Raw genomic sequence first — 21,979 nt, 5'->3', positions numbered from 1 at the left:
GGGGCGCATACTACATTAATGAACGCACTCTTGAGACAAAATCTAGACACAGATGAATGATTTGTGTGTTTATACTGTCCCATACTATGCGTACAACCAAGTGTTAAAAAGCAATTAGGGCTCTGCAATAAATTGAATTAATTCGATACATCGTCAATTTAAAATTCAAATCGTTGAAAATTTGCCTCAACGTGAAATTGAATTTTGTCTTTTGGATTATTAAAAGTTGTTGTTTTTATGTTCAGTTACATCAAAATATTTTTGTGAGTTATAATTTTGCACAAGTGGCAGAATGCTAGATGGGTGTTTTACAAGACATGTTTACAATAGCTACCAACTCCTTAATTGTGGCATTTAAGCACAATCTATGAATGCTAAGTTTATGTTCAAAGTAAAACTGATTTAGAATCAGTAAACATTATTGTTGTCTGAACATTTTGCACAGGAATTATTTTTGAATAAATGAAACCATTAAATGTTTTCTGAATTTATTTGATTAAAATTGATTAAAATCGTAATCATCCTGAATGACTGCAAAAATCGAGATTTTATTTTTTTGCCATATCGCCCAGCCCTAATAGCAATATGAATTTATCAAATCTACTTAATGCATGGTTTTGATTTTAATTATTTATTCATGTTTTTCGTGAGATGATCGAAATCAAAGGATTTTTTAGAAGAATTCAACTATTTTTTTTAAATGAGGCAAAATCAATGTTTTTTACAAGTTCAATATTTTGTAATTTGTCCTACTTGTTTTTGTAATTATATCAAAGGGATTATTCACTTTATTCTTAAATCACATATACTTTTGAAATAATTTTTAAATAGTTTTCGATCATTATTTCTCAATTTAAAAATGTTTTGTTTATAAATAATTGAATGATTTAATATTTTACAAAAATTTAATTACAATCAAAACATTTTGTCAATGAATACTGTAATTGCTAGTCAAATTTTCAAGCTATTTTAGTTATCTTTTTAAAATGTTGATTTCTGCAAATATACATCCATCTTTACATCCAACATCAAATCTTCCCCTGAGCAACTTGCTCACTCACACAACCTGGCTCAGTGTGATTTATGAATTAATTATTGTATTATTATTATAATTATTATTTCCATCTCTTTACCAAGCTCAAGAAACAATTCCAGAAAAATCCTTCCAGGACTGCACGAGGCCTATTTGACACTAGTCCTGGTCCTCTGGAACATGCCTTACACAAACACACACGTCATCGTGTTCATTATTGTACTTTGGGCTGCTAAAAGTTCATTTTACATCTGGATGACAAACAAGCGTTAGTCAATCAGTACGCATCCGATCCAAAGAAAGCGTAAATCCAAGTTGAGCTGTCACCTCTTCGATTTTCCTTTGAATGTCCTGCAGCTGGTCCTCCCACTCTTGCATCTCAGAGTCAAAGTTGTCCATCATGTCTTTCCCCCAGCCTCGCCCGCCATGTTCGAGCCCGCGCTCCAGGTCAATGGCCGCCATGACGTGGGTCACTCGATACCTTGAAGGCCCCTTCTTTTTTTTTGCTTTTCTCAAAGGGCGATTTATGTTTCACTTCCCCGTGTGTGGGTGACAGAAGGGATGCCGCTGTGCGTCACAGTGACAGATAGATGTCTTGGGAAATTCTAGAAACACAAACACATGGGCTTGTGAGGAAAAAAAAGTCACCCTTACTAGCTAGCAGGCAAATCTTGATTGTATGATATAGAATTGCCACTAAATCATAGTTCATCGTTGGTGCCCCTGCTATATGGCATTTTCAAGATATTGATTTATATTGAGGGGGAATGGGGGGGGGGGGGTGTATTCCTCTAATGGGTTTTTACAATGTGCAGGCAAGTCTGAATTTAGAGTTTCGTGCCTTCAGTATAGTACCAAATTATGCTGTAACATAGCACTGAACTCTAGTGGAAGAGATGCAGCGTAATTGACAGTTAGGAACAAGGGCAGAGAAGGTCCCCAACTAATCTCCAGTAATAAAATGTATCCCCACAAAACAAAGAGAATATATGTGCTAAGGACTACTTTGAACATTTTGATTAATAAATGTCTTTAAAGTGTGTAGAAGTGGTAAAATGTACGTTTTTATATGCTCTCTCCATCGCAGATTTTTAGCTTTTGCGGTCCGGCAATGATAAATTAGTCAAAATCTAAGAACTTGGTGCAGAGTTGTCAGTTGTAGAGTAGTTATTAAGCTAAAAGATAATTAATTTTAAAAAATGAACAGTTGTAAGTTGAAAAAAAAATTGGATCTACACCAAAATCTAAATCTCTTTTCTTCCAAGTTAACTATTTCAGTAAATATTCCTAACCAAGACACAACCTTCCAATAATAAAATGATCACTCCCTTAATTCATTGCCCACTTTTCTGTCCTTCTAGAGGTACATTCAAACCCTGTTGCGTCCCCGTCGTAAACTGACAGCCATGTTAGACCACCTGCACAGACATGCCGGGCACAGTTTTAGCTTCCCGAGCCACTTTGCCGACCCCCGCCCCCTCCCCTTACATGAGCGCACACCTCGCCACATAGCAAGAAAGACTCGCCAGGCATGCGCCCCAGCGGCCATTTCCCATGAGCGCACACATGTGGCCTGAAGCATGACACCAAGCTAATGTCATTGCTATGTTGCATGTGACGACTGCTGCTTTTTTTTGAAGGAGTCATAACATAATTTGAGATGAGAAGTTTTCAAATTGAGAGGATTTTTTTTTTTTTTTTTTTATATATTCACCAACTGGAATCCTACTCTTTACAGCCACCAATGTATGTATTTGTCAAGAACATTTTTCAAAGGGTAGGCGTGGAATAGGGTCTGGCCAGGCTTATCTGTGAAATTCAGGTCTGTAATCCACTGTATGAATTTAAAACCAACACGTGGTAAGTTGGACTGATTTAGGCAGCGTACACTCAAGTGACGTATGTATATGTGTGTTATCAACAGAGTATGTGTCACAGTAGGTAGTAGAAAGTGTCGGTGGATCGTAGGAAAAAGATGACATGTGGTGATGAGGTTAATGACTAATGCCATGTATAAAAGCCGCTGACATTGAAGTTAAGCCATTTGATTAGTCACTGCTGTTCATGATACATTCATCATCAAAACAAAAAAAGCATTTTCTCAGTCTTGGTTTTGTTGGCAAGTTTGGCAAAGTCAATATTCTGCTTTTTGGTCAGAACCTGGTGTTTTTAGTGACTACTACTAAAGAATGGAAAAAACTAGAAACAAACTTTTTTTTGGTTGCTTATATTGTCCCAACAACAAATAGAAATTTGATAACAATCAAAATGATTAAAATGCCCCTACCTTGTTCCAGGTGAAAAAAAACAAAATATTTATTGTCCCTGCACTCCAGTAAATCCCCCAATCGGGTCTTGTCCCCGGTCCTGAGTGACCCCCGCTCGCTTCCCTCCAATCTGTCAAGTGTCTCTCTGCAGCCCCGGTCTCCTTGTTTTTCCTCTCTCGTGTTACGTAAAGCCGGGTGGGCTCATTTTAAAGAGCTCCTTCCTCGCCCCCGAAGTCACACCCCCACATCGAGGTCAAGTCATTGAACAAAAGAGTAAACAACCACCTCCTCCTTCATCTGTGAAGGCGGAGCTTCTGGGGGCTCCGATATCATAATGTCAAATGTATTCCAGCATTTGAAGACTCCAATAGGACAACTGTCGTCACCAGCATCCTGGCTAAAATTACTCAAGGGAGAGGGTGGGAGGTGGAAGAGAGGGAAAGTGTTTACATAGCTATTTAAGCCGGCCGACGTCTCCAGGCCAATCGGCGTCTCTGTTGCTACTCCGCTCGCTGGCGTCCGGGCAGATTTTGTCTTGTGACCCTAACCGTTTTTTCCAATGGGCCGCCAAGTGGGTGGCTAATTATATTTGATTCAGTACAGTCAACTCCCCGTTCATTGTGGTGGTACATTCCAGACCCACCTGCAGTAGGTGAAAATGGGAAATATACTGCAGAAACCATGTAAAAGACTTGTGCTTTGAGATACACGGTGAACATACTCGTAACTCAAATGACTTGTATCTCAAATTATATTTTCCCACTGAAAAACACAGAAAGACCATTAATCTGTTCCAGTCGCCCCAAAAAATGTAAATAAAAAAATACCACTCTAATATTGTACTTTATAAAAACATAGAGTACTGTTAATAACATAGAATGTTTAGAAAGAATTAAACAGTTTGTGTATTAGAATTTAATGCTGCAATTGATTTTATGTGTTCTTTCTGCTGTGCCCGCCTTGGTCACTCGGAGGCAGTATATTTACAATCAGAGAATAGAACAAAATGGATAATAGAATATCAAGAATAACACTTTGTCCTCTACTACTGCTGTAAGTGACTCTGTATGATGCCATATATTTGTCATTTTTAATGGAGGATAAAGAATTTATGCCTGTGAATATTATATTATCAGTCTGCATGTGTTGCTCTACAGTTTGTGTTCAAATATTCTCTGCATAAAAGGTTCTAAAACTGCAACTATTTGAATGCTAACTGTTGGAATGTCAATGGCAAATATTATTTTGGGGTGCGTTGCCACTCACTCGCAGCAATCTGTGCAGCCAAAGATGCTTTTTTTTTTTTTGACCTATTTTTTTTTACCAAGTAAGCCGTATAAAGTACAATTCATATACCTGTTTTCAAATGAACCTGAAAATTATATTCCTGTTAAGTATTTGTTACTTTCCACCCCTGGTATCAATGTAAGCTTTAAAGGGAAGTCAACCTTGAACGTTTCTCGACAATAATATGTTACCTCACTAGTCTAAAGATGACATTCTGATTATTTTATTTGTGGAATATGAGTTAAGCAGCAAAATCCAGCCGTTTTTTTTTATCCATCTCAGGGGACGGCCATTTTGCCACTTGCTGTCGACTGAAGATGACCTCAAAGTTGCTCAGGCAACGACCAATCGCAGCTCACCAGTTTTCTGCAGCTGAACTATGATTGGTTGTTACCTGACACCCAAGCAACTGTGATGTCATTTTCACTCGACAGCAAGTGGCAAAATGATGTTGTCTGATATTGATTAAAACTGCTGAATTTTGCTGCCTAACTCATATTCCACAAACACAATATTAACCAGAATATCTTATTTAGACTAGTGGGACTGAATAGAACATATTGTCCTTTTCTTTTCTTTTTTTTAAATTGAGTCACGTGAACAAATATTCCAAGAATGACTCATAACTTCCAGGATGTTTAAACGCGACAGAAACGTGTGGAATGTCAGGACACATCCTGCCGTAACTCGAACCTGACAGTTGCTACTGTTCATCTGTCTTAACCGCCCCACCACTCATTTGCTAATTCCTGTCTTCTAATCGCCGGGCCCCCGCTGTTGGAAAACGTTGGAGGCGTCGGAATTCTCTCATTCGCAAGCCTCCACCTGTTGCGCTTCCCTAATAAATGAGAACATGGGCCCTGAAGGAGTTAAAAGCAGGGATAAAAACAAACTGTCCCTGCTTTAGGCGATGACAGCCGGGGTGGGGGTTGGGTATGTAACATGTTTATGAAGAGTGAAGAGCTAAAGACTGGTCCTAAGCTCTTCTGAAGCCAAAATGTATTTACAAGCAAGGTTAAATCAGGACACCAAGGTCATTTAGGTTTACTACCCCTACATTGACAACAATAATAACGCAATATGGGTGAATCCATTTGAAAAATAATCGAATTGTTTTTTTCCCGTGAGTCAAAAATGTTCTTGACAATACGTTCTATGATGAATTCTGCATTTGTACAATATGAATTTTTATCCATCTCACAGGGCGGCCATTTGCTGTCAACTGAAAATGACGACCAATCACGGCTCAAGCCCAGAATACAGGTAAGCCGTACAGAAGAAGCTACTGTACATTATGACAGCAAAAATAAGTCAATCAATGAGCACTCGCCTCTACAATTGTTATGTAGTCGACTAACGAATGTCAACTCACCCTCTCCTGGGACTTATTCCATTGGCTGTTATGGATAACGGGAACGTGGCAGGGAAGTGCTGAGTTTTCCCCTGTGCTTTTGGGTAACCTTGGCAACAAATAATGCGGTGAGGGGAAGGGAACAAAAAAATATCAAATCAACAGAGAAGAACTGACAGGGGATGAATGCAGATAAAGAAAGGAATGGTGGGCGAGGGGGAGGCATACAATCACAGAACAAAGAATAGGGTGAAAAGAAAGACCAGTTTAAAGATGGTGGCGTACGAGAGGGAGGAGAACAACACAAGTATGAGGATGAGCAAAATGATAGGCTGGAACATCTGCAAAGTGGAGCATGAGGTTGCAAGTGAGGGAGAAAATAAGAATTACAATCAACGCCAAACTATTAGAAGGAATGATTCAAAGTCACTCCAGGAGTTTGTGATGTCGGGATTGTTACAATTCGTGCAAATTATGCACAATTTAGCAATTTCATTTTTTAGATTAGACCAATTGCCGAAGCTGCTATGTGAGTTTTACCAATCATTGCATTGCCCTAAAATCCTGGAGGGACTGCGAAGTGGGTGTTTTTCGTTTCTCACCGACAACGGCTCCTCGGTCTCCCTGTCCTCCAGCCTGGGCACTTCCAGTCTGTCGATGAAAGCCTGTAGTTCCTTCCTGAAGGCTTTCATTTGGGCATTGATGCGATACAGAAGCTCATGCTCCCTGATCCGGCTCCCGTCATCCTCCCCGCCTACCTCCAGCTCGCCGTTGTTAACGTAGACCCTCGCTTCCAAGATGATAGCCGCCGTGTCGGCGATCAACCGGTCCATGGTCCGGACGAGCCTTTCCGCTTCCATGCGGATGTCGATCATCTGCTGCCTGTCGCGCAGGCTGCACCACCCACCGGGTAGGAAGCGAGCCAACGGGGAGGAGGCAGCGCCCTCGGGCCCGGACGGGGTGAGGAGCCCCCTGGTGGGCGTCACGCAACGACTGGCGCCATTAGTGTTTCTGACTTCGTCCGGATCGCTCTCGCCGCCGACGGGGCCCTCGCGTTTGCGGTGAGGAGGGAGCAGGCGGGACGACGTGGAATCCTCGTCACTTTCACGACGACCGCTCGTCCCGCCGCCGCTATCGCTCTCGGCGTCGCTGTCCCTCGGGCTGGGCCGCAGGGACAGGTGGGAGGCCAGGTCGTAGCGCTGCATGTTGGACAACAGAACGCGGTTCTCGTATTGCAGCTGCATCACCTGGATAGAGCAGAATGGAAGATTACCATTGTTAGAATAAATGTACATAAGTTGTCCCATATTTACTCTTATAGTATTGCAAAACACAACTTGTGCTCTTGCAGCTGCAGGGCAAGAACTGTGCCTGATTACAAGATAGAGGCTGAAACACTTTGAGGATGAACTGTTGAACTTTGACTGTTGAAACCTTCAGTGCCGGAGAAAGACAAGTCTGTATTATCTGCATAATGACTCATATTCTTGAAGGTTGCTCCTGTGTGTGACCCCTCCTCTTTAGAGCAGCAACTCTGTGTCAACTAAGGGAAATCCTATTAAAAAGCGAGGACTCGGCGGAGTGTGCTCAGAATGGGTAGGAGATTGTAATCTGTGCACATCTCTGTCCATCGCGAGCAAAAATGATCTAAATCTCTAGTCTCCCTTCCTTGTCTATTGTTTATTAAATGTTCTAGGTTGACTGAACCTGCCATTACCGTAGCCAAGATTAACTCATTCACTGCCATTGACGGCTAAAGACGTCAAAGTTCCATTGGGAGTTGGTTAGCTAGTTATGAAAAGTCTCTAAAGTCTAGTATCTGGATGCATTGGGAAGGAAGTCAAATTAACAAACTTGTCACACCTTGCCACTGAGGTCATTGATCTGAAGCCTGGCTGCCTTCAGTTCCTCCTGCAGGGCCTCGGCCTTCACTGCGTCCATCCCGCCTCCGTGCCGAGCCCCGCCCTCGTGGGTGCCGGCTTTGAATCGCATCTTGTTCAGCTCGTTGGTCACCCTCTGGTTCTGTTCCTCTGCGTCGGCGAGGTTTCTCCTCAGAAGCTCGGCCTCGTCCTCCACCAGCTGCAGCTGCTGTCTGAGCTCCGTCAGGTCGTCCCCGAGCCCTCGCCCCGAGCCCGGACCGCCCAGTGAGCCGACGCCGGAGCCGCCTTCCCCTTCGCCTTCACCGCGGAGGTCATCCAGCTCGGCTCTAAGGCCACGGTTCTCCACCTGGAAAAGACGACGGAGTCTGTTTGGCAACGAGGAAATACAGCGCTATCATGCTAACTTGTTCATGGCTATGGCTATTGCCTGTCGCAAATAGCAAAAACCTACGCGTAACTGACGCCGTTGTTTATGCTCACCTCCAACTCGACAATTTTCCTCCCAAGGATGTTGGCCTCCTCCTCCACTAGGCGGAGGCGTAGCTTGAGCTCGGACTCACGGGTGGAGGGCGGGCCCCCGGCCTCGCCTTTGGGATGGGTGCTATCTAATTCACCATAGAAGGAGCGGTACTTCTGCAGCTCTTGTTCCAGACGGTCCTTCTCTTTGTCGATGGTGGCCGTCTTCCTCCTCATGAGTATGGCCTCTTCCTTGATCAAGGCCAACTGGCACTTAAGGTCCTCGTTGTCCTCCTGGACAGTGAGAGAACGTGTGTTCAGGAATTCAAGATGAAGTGCATTTCATCAGATTTTAAGAGAAGGGAATTAAGATTAGAGCAAAAAGAAGATTTTGTGTCTTTCTGAGCCAAAACCTCTTAAAAAGACTGGCCTAAGTTCAACTGTGCAGCTCAGTTATCCCAATAAGGATGAGAAAATTTTCTGAGCAGTTCATCAGTCAAGGAAAGCTAAACGGAAATTGGCGGTTCCCACAGGATAAGGAGTGGGCAATTCTGATCAATTTCATTGATGGATAATATGAAAATGAGGAACAAGCAGGCTTCTTAGGCCAAAACTCTTGTTGGGATAGGCTTAGGTTCACTTGCCCGAACTGAGGACAAGCGCTCAAGAAAATGGATGGCCGCCCTTGGACAGGACTGTCTGAAGCACTCACCTCAGTGGGAGTTTGCACTGCTTTCTTGTCAGCCTTCTGAATGTCTTTACCTCCTCGTTTCTTCTGCGAAATGATGAAAACATTATCAGTGAGAAAGTTGGGTCAGCCCTCAGGACTTTGATATGCCCACCTCTTTGGTTTTGTCTAATTCGTTTTGCAGGGCTTGTTTGGTCACCTCCACCTCAATAAGGCTCTGTCTCAGCTTCTCATTCTCATCTTCCGTCTTGGCTCGGGTCTCCTCCACCTTCTCCAGCTCGTGGTGCAGCCTCACCGACACGTCCTTGGCCACCTGCCCCGGCGCCGACATGTTGGTTTTTGAAACCCGTGAACGAAGCACAATTGCCATACCTTGAGGTCCTGTTCAAGAACCCTAAGCAGCTCCTCGTCAATCTCCCCCGTGTGGGCGTAGCGCAGCCGCTTCCTCTCTGCCTTGCGTAGGCGGTACTGCAGGATCCGGCAGTTTTTGTTGGCCCGCTCCAGGTCGCGCTTAATGTCCTGCAGCTGACACGTGTCTTCCTCATAGAACGTGTCGCGCATTTCGTCCATCTCGGCCCTCATCTCCTCGATCTCGCACTGGATGTGAAATGGAAACTATGAGACTGATTTCATTCTACATAATTAAATAAAAAAACTAATAAGGATGCATATGCTAATGAGAAGCCTCACTTGTTGTACAAAATACTATCTAATTGATCGTAGGGAATCGATGCGAGTCTGATCAATACCCAATTAGTCATCTGTCTGCTTAGATTCAAGGGTAGGCAAAATAGTGAAGGAAGGTCAGTTGTTCACTGTTACCATGCCCAATTTTTTGCATTCAAGAACATTATTAGTCAACACATCAGCCTCACAGTTTTTAATGTTCTAGGTTCGAATCTCAGTCACGGTGTGTCACTGTGTGTTTCAGTTTTCAACATTTTCATCATTGCGGTTGTACTTTAGTTTGCAGTGATCAAAAGATGCATTGAATTGCACTGAGAGCTATCCCTAATCTGTTGGTTTGTCAAAATATTAGAAACAGCCATCAATGTGATGGATGTAATTGCAATAGTAAACATATTAGTACCAAGTCATATCTAAATATTTCTGTAAAAATTGGGTGTGAATGCTGAAGAACTGACATTGAACGTTAATTCAGTGGAATTAATTGTATCAAAATAATCAATTTTAGAATGCGAGACTTCAAGTCGGAATGGTTTGAATCTGTCATGAATTGTTGAAGATGGATGTAAATATGTAAAACATCTCAATTTGCAAATGTCACTGGAAAAATTAAATGTGGAATGTGGGAATTGTTGGTGCAAAATATTTCCCTGCATGTCCTGAGTTTTGTGAATATTTGTAAGTTTGAATAGTTTTAATCAGTTGACATGAATGGAAGGAGCAAAATGTTAAAACAAAAAATGCATTTATCCTTCACAGAATTACCATCAATACATCAAGTTCTATCTACTACATTAATTTATTAATGGCTTTTGCTTATAGGATCTAATTTGATAGTTTGCCTATTATTTGATCACATTGTAAAGAAGCAGTACATGAAATAGTATGTATTTCCAACCTTCAGGTAGTCGTTTTCCTCCAAAAGCCTCTCCATCTCCTCCTCCAGCAGGGCCTCATCCTGCTGTGTCATGGATCCGTCCTCGGTGGCCTGCGCAGCCGGCCGTAAAGCACCAAAACCAGCCTCCTCCATTTTGTTTAGCTTTTTCTTGCTGCAACGTATATTTCTTCTGCGTGCTTCAAGTCATCCGGCCAGCATCCTCCAGTCGATCCACCGTCAAGCCGAACCGAATGAGGCCCGGCGTCGGCGTTCAACGGGCAGCCGCGCAAGCTTTAGTCACAGCTCCCTGCGCGGTTCTCCCGGTTGGTTCACCGAGGCATGCGAAAGGTCCAGTTTGAGGATTCACATCGGAAAAAGACGGATTGATGAGCAAATAGACCGAGTGGATAAGCAGGAGCATCCGCCCTGTTCTGTTTTCTCGCGAGCAGCCTCAGCACCATCCGGATGAGCGAACGAACCACATCGAAGCTCTCGGGCTCCCTCTCCCTGCCGTCGGCGTCCCTCAGCCGGCGTGCTTTCTTCTCATTTGCACCCCCACCCCAACGATGGGTACAACTGCTCCCCGCAAAAGAGGTGGTGTGTTGCCGGGTGGGTGTCCCGGAGCTCGGCCCGGTACTTGGCACTACTTCCTGGCTGGCAGCAACAGGGTCCTTTTTATTCAGATGTTGATGTTGATGGAGGGTCTTGCAGCAGCGCCACCATGTGGCACCTCCAAGCGGCACCTCCACGCTCTGGAACTACTTGAAATTTAGTACTGTATTTCATTATGACGTTATCAATTTGTAAATAGATGCAAAAACAGTTTAGGTAAATATATATTGTCACATTAAACTCGCATAAATTTGAAATACCCGTGCCACCTTTTAGGTTTTTAACAAATATTTAAATAATTTAGACAAAATTAAAAATACTAATGGCATTAAAAATGTAAAATATTCTATAAAAATACAAGTTATGTTTCTAAAATATATATTTTTTAAAAATACCAGCTGTTGCAACTCTGCCAAAAATCTGTCTTACGAAGATGCCGTTTCATGTGTTTATTTTTAGTGTGGCTGCTGTTCCAAATGCTTCGCAAATCGTACTGGGAGCTGTTTGGGAATTTTCAACCAAAGGTATGATAAGTTAGGAGTGTTTCTGTATTCCTGTTCAGTAGTGAAATGCAACGGATAAAAGTTGGACATTTGTAAACTACTTAATGAAATGTCCGCCCCCTTTTATTTATTTATTTTTATTTATTTATTTATTTTTATATATATATATTTACCTATGGCTGTAGGAAAATCTAGCAGCTTCTTTTGTGTGCAATAATCAAACAAACAAAAAGTATTTTTGGCTATCTTTAAAAGAACGAAAAGTTTGTATCTCTCAGTTTTGTACTTTTGTTTTCCCAGTAGTGACGTATTTATCCTAACACAGGTGTACTTATTTTGCCTGATTTGGAACCATCATAAAACCCAAAGCTTTACCTGACTAGAAGTCGACTTTTGACACATTACACTCATGTGTCGTCTCCAAACGTCTTTCCCCCAACACAGGAATACGGCGGCTACTTATTTTTCGTCCAGCAGAGAGCGCAGTCGACATACAAACCAGACTCCAGCTGCACTTTATGGAAGAGGAGGAGGAGAGGGTGAGTAAATAAAACGCTGACTGTTTCCACTGTGCTCGGAGAGAATGAGCTCCTTTGCTAATGAGATGAGCGAGTGGCGGGTCAGGTTTGCAGGGCTTAACCCCCTCCAGGCGACCCTTTAACCCCCTCCAGGCGACCCTTTAACCTCTACCAATGCAACTCTATACATTTCTCATGCGATAATTATACATGTTGATTTGTTGCTATTAAGTTTCACTTCCAGTCAGTGACTATGAGAGCCAGTGTGAGCACCTTCCTGCAAAAAGGTGTCACACACGGGGTCATTGTGACCAGGCAGCTAAACGCCTCTGATTGAAAAGCCTCGGCCCTGCTGCAATCCCTTTTAAATCCTCGGCCTTACTGTGTCCCTGGAGGAGGACAAATGCAACCCACTCATTTTGTCCGCTCCACCATTCAGCCTCGGCATCCGTCAGCAAATGAGACTTGCCCAAAACTCATGAGAGTATGGATGGGATAGAGGAGTGTGATCTTTCAGCAAAAACACAATTTCCAGGATCTTTTGTTTGTTCTGATTAGAAGCAAATTTCCCATATTAAAATGGGGTCCATCTTAAAACCTTTAACTGCACAACTAATGATTCAAATATCCTTTTAGTATGCATACAGTTACACATAAAGAGTTGCTAAAATACGGGGATTCTTTTAGTTGGAAACGCTCTATAGGAATTACCTGTAATTGGAATTAGTGATGAATGAATAAACCAAGAATTTACTAAATTTAAGGTTTGCTGTTGCACCAAACACCCTGTCAATTTTAATATATAAAACCATCACCAAATATATAAAATCAAGTAAATAGTGAAAAATGAACCAGTTTTCTGCACTCGAACTCTATGGACGTGTTCACTAAATGTGCTAAAACCGCACCGTGCTTAACTACCAACTGTCAATCAAATACCATTTATTCTAATGTAGTCTATCTGCAGTGTAATATAACAAAATTGTACTTTTTATTGAACCGTTAAAAAAATAATAATAATTAAATCATTTAATTTACAAAAATAAACTCTGATTTTGCATGTCAAATGTAATATAACATGAAATAACTGTAAAAACACAATATTCCTGTTATCTTACAAAAAACTCAGTTTGCTTGTATTGATTGTTAAAATAAAAATATGTTCACAAATGTATTGTAATTTCACAAATATGTGTTTATTTAATGAAATAAAATGTAAAATTCAACTTTAAAACACACCCCAAATTTTTTTTATATTTACTGAGAAATTAACAGTAAAAAAATTTAATTTGTGAATTTACTTTCTTTTCTTTTTTTAAGTGAAAATAACTACAATTTCTTTAATGTCCTTTATTTTGAAAGGACATCTTATTTTTTTAGAGCCATATTCCCCCCTTGCTCTTTCTCCTTTGACATGTGCACTAAAGGCTGTCAACGAGGCACTCTAAAGCGGCCACACTACCAAGAATCTCCAGTGGCTGTCACGTCGGACTTAAAAAATGATAATAATAAATAAATTAGTTCTAGTTCTTCTGCTCTCTTCCACGTGGCGTGCGCTCACTCATGGCAAGCAATGAGGCGCTCTAATGCGGCCACGCCCCAGTTGACTATCCGAAGGGAAATGGCATTCCATTTAAACTATGGACAGCCTTAAATTTTGCACATCTTTCAGCATGCAAAAATTATTAAAACATTTAACAGTTGCACATGTTCAGAGGTCAAATTTAGTTGATCTGTTAACTTATTAGACATTTTCAGCTCATCTTGGAATTTCATCTGAGAGCCCATCCCAAACTTATTTGGGCTCTGTAGTGCAACTAAGCCATTTTTCTTCCCCTCCATGAGAAACACTATTTCCTGCACCGAATATCTTGGTTTCAGAGGAGACCTGATGGCAGATTAGCCAAGGCTTCTTCTCCAGTGACCTGCTTTCCCGGGCATCCCATGAAGTGACGTGCAAGTAAGCTCTTTTGGAGCTAAAGCCAATTTGCCCCCAAAGATTAGGGCAGATCTGTCTGGACAGGTCAAAGGCAGCCTGGAGCTCTGCTGCTGCCTCTTCCACACACAATTCTTCCTGGACATAATAAAGAGCGGACACAATCTATAAGGGTGCCGTCACTGTCCTTTATTATTATTATTTTTTTGTGGTTGTGTGCAGCGACAAACGGTCTGAAACAAAGTTACAATTTGCTTCCGTTCAGACAAAAGCGGTTCCCTTCGACCCTACATGGTGGCAGTGAGAAGACAACACGGAGCTCAACCTCAATCTCTTTATTCTCGGCTACAAAGCACAGCAAAAAAAAAAAAAAGTGAGGACCCACGAAAATAGTGTTGCCAAAAAAACGCATAATCGCTAGAAATAAAAATAAACTACTGCCCCCCCCCCCTTCCCAGATCAGTGTTTTGAGTTATAAAAACAAACACTAAAGATTCAATGCTATGAATTCAGCACAGTGACAAGTTGGATCTGTACATGTTGCAAAGTAATCTTTTTTTTTTTTTTTTGTTGCTGTCCAATGAAAAGCAAGTTTTACATTTTTTTAAACTAGAATGAAAAAAATAACAGCAAAAAATAAATACATTTGAACATAACAGATGAATTTAAGCACAAAGGAAATAAATCCAGCCCAACAATTTGGAAATGCATGCTTTTCATTATACAGCGACAATTTGTAAACAATAATGCCTTACCTCCCACCCTTAGAAAATGGGTGGTATCCCTTTTAATAATACTTTGTCAGTGGTCCCCAACAAGGTCACACCAAGGACCACATGAGTAGCCTTGCAGGCCGGTTCTAAAAATAGCTCAGGAGTGGTGGGACATTGGTATTTCCTAGGAATGTTGTAGAAGGGATCTTTTGAAAATGTCAACACTAAAGTGAAGAAATAAATAGTTGCATGTTGATATTTGTTTACTTGTCATTATTAATAATAACATAATAATTAAAGAAAATAAGAGGAAATTTATTATTTCAGAAGTGTGTATCAAACTGGTAGCCCTTGGCATTTATCAGCACCCAAGTAACTCTCAGTTTCAAAAAGGTTGTTGACAAACAATCCTAACTACAAGCAGAATTCGACTATTCAAGCTCTCGAATAAGAAACCGTTGAATGTGAACTTTTTGGGTGGTAAGTTGGCCCGTGTTTTCAAAAACATTCCGTGTGACACAATCCGAAATTTTCTGGACATAAAAACATGGAAGCCTACATGCTCAGCATTTTTTTGTTGTTGTTGCCTTGCTCTCTTTAAAAAAAGAAATATGTGATGGGTAGCCAGAGAAGCAGCCACAACACAATCACCCCATCATCCGCTCGCAATCCTCCGTCTCTGGCCCTTTAAATATGTCCTCCCGCTCATCGCCCGGCAAGCCGTCCTTTACTCCCGTTTGGCCCGTCCCTTCTTTTGCCTTTTGCCGTTGTCCGGCACCCCCTCGTCCGCTTTGCTGTGGCCGTTGGTGGCCTTTGAGACGCCGTTGGTGACTGGCTTCGGGGAGGGCTTGCGTCGGTACGCGTGGTAGTAGAAGTTGGCGAAGAGGATGATGAAGGTGACCGCGTAGCCAATCAGGGCCCACTGCATCCAGTTGGGGAAGGGGCAGCCGGTGTAGAGGGAGTGGCCGGCGTGGCCGATGGTCACGTGGAACTGGATCTGATGGACAAATATGGTCGTAACTTACATTTCGACAGATGTAGATCGATAGATCCCAAAATACTTGGTGGAGAACATAATAATAATAAATAATAAACATTATCATCATCATACATTTTATTTATAATGCCAATTGCATGGCAAGATCTCATAGGGCTACAAGTAGAAAAAAAAATTTGAATAAAAAATAAATAAAAATAATAATCTTGAGGTGAGACTACGACGGCGTATTAGGGCCACGTATAAAAAAAATTTTTTTCAGAGGCGGCATAATATTCCGAGAAAAAAACTTGCAAATTTGCATGTTTTTTTTCCCTCAGAATATTGCCCCCACCCTCTACACAAATATTTAAATATATATATATATTTATATGTGGCCATGATATGCTTTTTTCTCTCGCAAATTTGCCACTTGATAAAGTGGAAAATTTGCACGTTTTTTTTCTCAGAATATTGCCCCCACCCTATAAACAAATATATTAAAACATTTTTTTTAAAATATATATTTATATGTGGCCATGATACGCCGTCGTAGTGGCAAATTTGCGGAGAAAAAAAACTCTCAATCTGTCACTTTTATTTATAAAATTTACAAGTTTTTTTCTCACAAATTTGCACACAAAAAAATCGCTCAGAATATTGCGCCCACCCTCTAAACAAATATATAAAAAATATTTAAAAAAAAAATCTATATTTATATGTGGCTAGAATACGCCGTCGTAGTGGCAAATCTGCAAGAAGAAAAAAATGGCAAATTTGACAGTTTTTTTTCTCGGATTATTGCCCCCACCCTCTAACAAAATATATATTTATATGTGGCAATAATACGCCGTTGTAGAGTTCTTCATCCACATCCACATTTTCAATTCAAGTCAACAATTGTCACATGCTTTTTGTCACTCTGATGCCTAATAGTAGCAGCTAGTTAGCTGGCTATTTATGTAATGCTCACCATCTGCATAATGGTGAGGTATTTCTTCCACCAGAGGTACTTCTGCATCTGTGGTCCCAATGCAGCCAGACCATAATAACCGTACATGATGACATGAATGCCCGAGTTGATAGTTGCACCAAAGAAAGCTGTGAAGAGGGGGGAAAAAAAACATTTCCAAAACCTTCAAAGTAGTGGCCCAAAGGAAAATTCTAAATCTACTGATAACAAGATTGATTCACAAGATAATGTTTTCCCGCCTGTCTCACCTTGTCCACCAGGAACCCACTTAATGCCGATCCACCACAGGATGAACATGGTGCAGTGATGGTAGACGTGGAGGAAGCTGACCTGGTTGAACTTTTTCCTCAAGATGAAAAATACCGTGTCTAGGAACTCCACCCCTTTAGAGATGTAGTACCACCAAAGAGCAGATGCTATCTAAAGACGGCAAAAGGAAGAAGGTGAGTGAATAATCACTGTGAGTACCATTGCTCCATTTAAATGTAATACATGAATACATGGGAAGAGGATCTTGTAAAAAAAAAAAAATAAATAAATCTCATATATTGAGGGGGGGGGAAATGTAAAAATGTTTGTGAGCAGTTTTCAATATAGTCTCTGTACAAGATACATTATTGCATGTACAATTGGCGTCACTATTTCCTGCTATTACAGCTGTGTGATGATAAGCGCAGGGGGACAATGACATAGTAACACACGATTGCTCTCTGTAAGCCACGTTGCTGTGGCATCTCTTATCCCTGACTAATGCCACCCTGAAAAAGCATGGCCTGATGGTGGTCTGATAGGGCCACACAACCCGGCCCATTGTTTTCCGAAAAAGAAAGAGATAGTCAAATAGATTTCTAAATGTCACTAATAGAACATGATACACAAATAAGCCATGCATCGAGCCACTTGCCAGTAGGCTGTGTTATTAAATTTTGTTTAATAATTGTGAAAATCAAAAGGATCAAAATGTCTTTCTAACTTATTAATGGAAATATTTGTAAGTGTGTGTGTTATGGAGAAATAGTATGCTCACCCTGACTTCATTGACGTCGTCGGAGTAGTTGACAGGTTGACAGAGGTAGCTGTACCCGGCCGCTCTGGAGGCAAGCAGGAGCTGATTGAAAAGACAATTCAAGTCTTCATTTAGTACTCTCATCAGTGACTCTATTTATAGTACTCTACTATTGCGTTTACTATTCTATTTAAAAAAGCGTGCAACTCAACATGTCCAACTGTCCTTTGTTCTTAATATAGCCACACACACAAAAAAAGAGACCGTTCCACATTTATCTGTTGTTGACGATTTCCAATATTTGAGAATGAGCGGAACAGTAGGAACAACCACGGTTATTAAATCAGCAGACTTCATTTTAATTGTCAATTTCCAGGAGTTAACGCTTGCATTATATCTTGATGCTTGATATCTTGATGTTCTCATGATCATAACACACATCACTACCTATGGACATATGTTATTTTTTGCCAAACTTTTTTTTTTTTTTTTTTTGCCTTAATCATCTCCTCAAGATGCTGGCTGCCTCTTTTTTTAAATTCTATTTTTAGTGTTTTTTAAAAAATAAAAATAAAAAACCAGAACAATATATATATTTTTACTCAATATTATCTAAAATGTTGTGTTACCTGCTGGCATGACAACAATTATGGTTTAACGCCATACTCAAATATTATTTTGTATTTATATTGGTCTAGATTAGTGATGTGCCATTCAATCAATAGTTGTCAATCAAGGTAAGGCGATTAAAATGTTTAATCGCATGACTTCAATAGTTAACTCACGATTAATCGCAGATTAGATATCTGTTTAAAAGGACAATAAAATGTAGAATAAAATATTATTTTTAAGTTTCATACTCTTGTTAACATAAAAGTGGGAAAAAAAATGTTAAGCTAAGAAATATGGCTGCATCGATCTTAATGGCCGTTTGAGGACGAATTTGCAATCTGAATAGAAATTCATCGCTAATATGATTTATGATGTATCAGCTAGCACCGCTGATTGTGGATGCCTCAGGAAGATTAGATTTACATGGCAACACGGAGTGTGATTGGACGACAAATAAATAAATAAATAACTGGGTCAAGCAGTGGAGTAAAGAGAATATTACAGTGCAATAAAAGGCTGTTAGAAATAAATGACTATATTTTCATTGAACAAACCAAAAACCTGCATGCAATATTCACTAAATGTATTCTAATGAGCAACTGAAAATATGTGTCGCCTGACCTCTTTGGCGATGTAGAAGTTGAGGACCACCATGCTAAAGTTGTAGACGATCAGGGTCTTCCTGAACGTGTACGGCTGGCGGTCCTGCATGTATCTAGGCCCCGCCCACAGGAAGAGCAGGTACAGGCAGCTGATGGCCAGCGTGGGGCAGGGCGACGACATCAGCGGCCAGCTTTCCACACGCTTGTCTGGGAAAATGAAGTCAACGTGATTTTACCTACAGCTCTTTGCGTTAACTTGCTGCTGTTGTATGGACTGAAAAATTGCTGACTCACCTGCTATAGTAAGGCTCCATTTGTAAAACTCTACTGTGTCGTTCACCAAATGCGTTACAGCCTCCATGGCGTTGCCTTTGCACTCGATTATACTGAGAGAGAGAGAGAGAGACACAGTGAGGTGAAAATACAAAATGGAATTGCTGTCCATACAAATTTGTATTCGACTGGTTTAGATTTCACACAGAGGAACTCAATTTATGACTAAACTGAGATGGGATTATCATTATTCCGGTATTTTTCTTTGTGTGTGTACCATGATTTTTTTAAAAATGTAAATTCCAGTGGATATCAAAAGTCTGCACACCCCTTTTCAAACACTAGGTGGGTTTTGAGGTACAAAAAAAAAATTAAACCATAAAAGTTCTTTCAAACTTTTTTATACCTTTAACTCATTCAAAACCAAAAACGTATTTATGCGTTTTTTTAATGCTAAAGCATACGGAACGCTTTGAAACAGCTTCTGACATGAAGAGGTTGCTTAAAGCAATGGTAGTTATTACAAAAAAAAGTCAGCAAGTGGCAGCAGGGTATAAGAGATCAGCCAAGGGCCATATTGCAAAAAGCTGTTTTTGCCAGTTTTTTCAACAAGTTTGTGATTAATGATGAAACTTAGCTATATTCTAATGCTAATTACTGCAAAACTGAAACAGATATAACTATACTTTTTTTTCCTGATGAAAGAAGAGACTCTAATCTTTCTTTTTGTTGTTTTTATGGCAATAGAACACAATATTCTGTGGACCTTGCAAAATTAGCTACCTCCTGGGCACTGATTAATGCGATGGGCTAACAGTAATAATAATATAACATTTATGCTCAAATGACCTTATTAGGACTGATCATGTTACTACTATTTCTATAAATCCTCACCAGTGTTTGCCTGGTGCAAAAATGGTGATCCTTGCTCGACCTTGGCGTTATTATATGGTAACGAAATCTCCCAAACTCGTGGGGAAAATGTGTCACGCTCCGATGAAATGGACCATCTTGGTGCCAAGGAACTAAGTTGGAGTGGAGGAGCTTCATTTGAGACCGACCAACGCCGCAGTCATTTTCTTTAGCTTTTGTCTCCATCCATATTCCTGCCAACTCTCCGTAATTGACGTTCCCCCATTTTTCAAAAAAAGAAAAGGTTATTAAAATGAGGGTGTCAGGCGATTTTTTTTTTTTTATTGTAATTAATCGCATGACTTCAACAGTTAACTCATGATTAATCACAAATGTTATATCTGGTCTAAATGTACTATATATTTTTTCTTACTTAAAAAGTGGGAAAAAAATTTAAAATAATAGAAATAGTTCAAATGAATTTTGGACGTCTATAGCCGTCAATGGCAGTGAATGAGTTAATCTCAAAACACAATTCATTGTCACTTTTATTCACATATATTGATGCTTTACATCAACGTGCAAACAATTCTATCCAATGATGGTAATTTATGAGGTTTGGATGACAAAGTATGTCGGATGTGCACCTCATTCACGAAGCAGTGTTGCATAATCGCCTGTGTGATGAGAGCAAGTGTGTGTTTATTAATCTATAATTAATCCCGTGCACCAGACCAGATCCCCTTTCAATAATTCAATTTTAAGTGCTCTTCTGCAGTTACATATTTATGTGGACACGCTCGTTCGACACAGCCTTTCTTTTGTTGTATTTATTAATTAATTAATTAATTTATTTATTTATTGCAGGTATGTTTGTTGCCTGTGGGGGGAAAAAACTTGTACTAAAGAGGGTTTGGGCTGTCACAAAAAGACAGCGGCGCATGCGTCAGCAGGTTTTTGTGTCGGGGCGCTCAAGAGGCTTAAATTCAATTGATCAACGAGCTTAGAGGTTTGCAGGGCCTAAGTACAAATGCCCGCTGCATGTTTCACCCTGCATGCACAAAAGAAGCCCATTTGCTTGTACAGTACAGAATATTTCGGCAATTTTCACCTTCCAAACTACTAGTGGTTGCAATGTGACACCAAAACCATCTCGGCGACTCATAGCAATTTAATACATTTGAGTTGTAATCGGATCGAATTGAACTCTTACTGCGGGCTATATTGGAACCGTTATTCTTCTTATAATAGGCTAAACCCGAATAAAAACACTGAAAGCGACTCTTATAATTAAACGCGTTTGTCAACAAAACACATCAGATAAACAAATTGAGAAACATTATGAAGCTACAATACTTACCTCCTTGCTATTTAAGAGGCGTTTAATGACATCCGGTGCAATTGATCTCCCAGCGTCACACCTCGTCCGTCTCGACAGGGCTCCCGTTACCCCTCCACATTAAATGTGTTCATTTATTTTAGTTATAGGCAAGAAACTACTCAAGGCAAGCAGATTAAAAACGTTTCTAAGGAAGGCAGGCTAATTTACGGTTTAGGTGCGAGCCGGCCGCTTAGCCTCCTCATCTTCTCGCAGCCCTACTCTAAAGGAGCCGGCAGTCACTGCGCATGCGCCGCTGATCTCTCGCGTGACGCCGGTCTGACAGTTTTTACGCGACCCCCTTCTCCAGTCCATAGTCCTTCTTTATCTCATTCTTCATACATTTCAAGCAATATAATTTTACATGAAGGAAATTGAAATTTAATTACTTTTATTTTTAATTTGTGTTTGCCGATTTAATAAATTGTCTCTCTCCTGCAACGCGGAAGTGGCTGGGATGGTTTGCCAGTGCGCGTTTTGCACACAAGATGGCGACGTC

At 40.7% G+C, this 21,979-nt stretch overlaps 3 protein-coding genes across 5 annotated transcripts in view; 1 reads left to right on the top strand and 2 right to left on the bottom strand.

The window, feature by feature from the left end:
- Window positions 1-1,493: 1,493 nt before the first annotated feature.
- On the bottom strand, window positions 1,494-11,260 carry LOC144039536 (microtubule cross-linking factor 3-like). 3 transcript variants are annotated; one of them, XM_077552965.1, is made up of 9 exons: window positions 10,548-11,257; window positions 9,335-9,559; window positions 9,117-9,275; window positions 8,987-9,049; window positions 8,299-8,568; window positions 7,802-8,164; window positions 6,541-7,185; window positions 5,960-6,047; window positions 1,494-1,638 (listed from the first exon to the last, which is right to left on the bottom strand). In XM_077552965.1, exons 1-8 carry the CDS (start codon window positions 10,677-10,679, stop codon window positions 5,988-5,990), a joined length of 1,917 nt encoding a protein of 638 aa, XP_077409091.1. In that variant the 5' UTR covers window positions 10,680-11,257; the 3' UTR covers window positions 1,494-1,638; window positions 5,960-5,987. The 3 variants fall into 3 exon arrangements, with proteins under 3 accessions (XP_077409091.1, XP_077409090.1, XP_077409089.1); XM_077552964.1 differs by lacking the exons at window positions 1,494-1,638; window positions 5,960-6,047 and adding an exon at window positions 6,080-6,279 and having other exon boundaries at window positions 8,987-9,046; window positions 10,548-11,260; XM_077552963.1 differs by lacking the exons at window positions 1,494-1,638; window positions 5,960-6,047 and adding an exon at window positions 6,080-6,279 and having other exon boundaries at window positions 10,548-11,249.
- Window positions 11,261-14,263: 3,003 nt separating this feature from the next.
- Window positions 14,264-21,724, bottom strand: LOC144039013 (very long chain fatty acid elongase 4-like). Its single transcript, XM_077551864.1, has 7 exons — window positions 21,463-21,724; window positions 19,272-19,363; window positions 18,997-19,184; window positions 17,785-17,865; window positions 17,006-17,177; window positions 16,758-16,885; window positions 14,264-15,805 (listed from the first exon to the last, which is right to left on the bottom strand). The coding sequence occupies exons 2-7, from the start codon at window positions 19,336-19,338 to the stop codon at window positions 15,536-15,538; spliced, it is 906 nt and encodes a 301-aa protein (XP_077407990.1). The 5' UTR covers window positions 19,339-19,363; window positions 21,463-21,724; the 3' UTR covers window positions 14,264-15,535.
- LOC144039012 (inactive serine protease 35-like) overlaps window positions 17,023-21,979 on the top strand; it is a 64,435-nt gene continuing 59,478 nt past the window's right edge. Inside the window, exon 1 of the mRNA XM_077551863.1 lies at window positions 17,023-17,200. The gene's annotated coding sequence lies outside the window, so the exon portion shown is untranslated. The remainder of the gene's footprint in view (window positions 17,201-21,979) is intronic.

Source organism: Vanacampus margaritifer, chromosome 19, assembly GCF_051991255.1.
Source record: "Vanacampus margaritifer isolate UIUO_Vmar chromosome 19, RoL_Vmar_1.0, whole genome shotgun sequence".
NCBI classification, from domain to species: domain Eukaryota; kingdom Metazoa; phylum Chordata; class Actinopteri; order Syngnathiformes; family Syngnathidae; genus Vanacampus; species Vanacampus margaritifer.
Note: the sequence above shows the minus strand (reverse complement) of the source record. Positions and strands in the feature narration are given on the sequence as shown.

Excerpts from the sequence above, each read along its gene's own strand:
- LOC144039536 (XM_077552963.1), bottom strand. The coding sequence starts at position 10,679 with ATGGAGGAGGCTGGTTTTGGTGCTTTACGGCCGGCTGCGCAGGCCACC. Across the intron at positions 9,276-9,334 it reads TTCTTGAACAGGACCTCAAG|GTGGCCAAGGACGTGTCGGT; the intron begins GTATGGCAATTG and ends GCGCCGGGGCAG. Across the intron at positions 8,165-8,298 it reads GGAAAATTGTCGAGTTGGAG|GTGGAGAACCGTGGCCTTAG; the intron begins GTGAGCATAAAC and ends CGTCTTTTCCAG.
- LOC144039013 (XM_077551864.1), bottom strand. The coding sequence starts at position 19,338 with ATGGAGGCTGTAACGCATTTGGTGAACGACACAGTAGAGTTTTACAAA. Across the intron at positions 17,178-17,784 it reads ACGACGTCAATGAAGTCAGG|ATAGCATCTGCTCTTTGGTG; the intron begins GTGAGCATACTA and ends TGCCGTCTTTAG. Across the intron at positions 16,886-17,005 it reads GTGGGTTCCTGGTGGACAAG|CTTTCTTTGGTGCAACTATC; the intron begins GTGAGACAGGCG and ends CCCTCTTCACAG.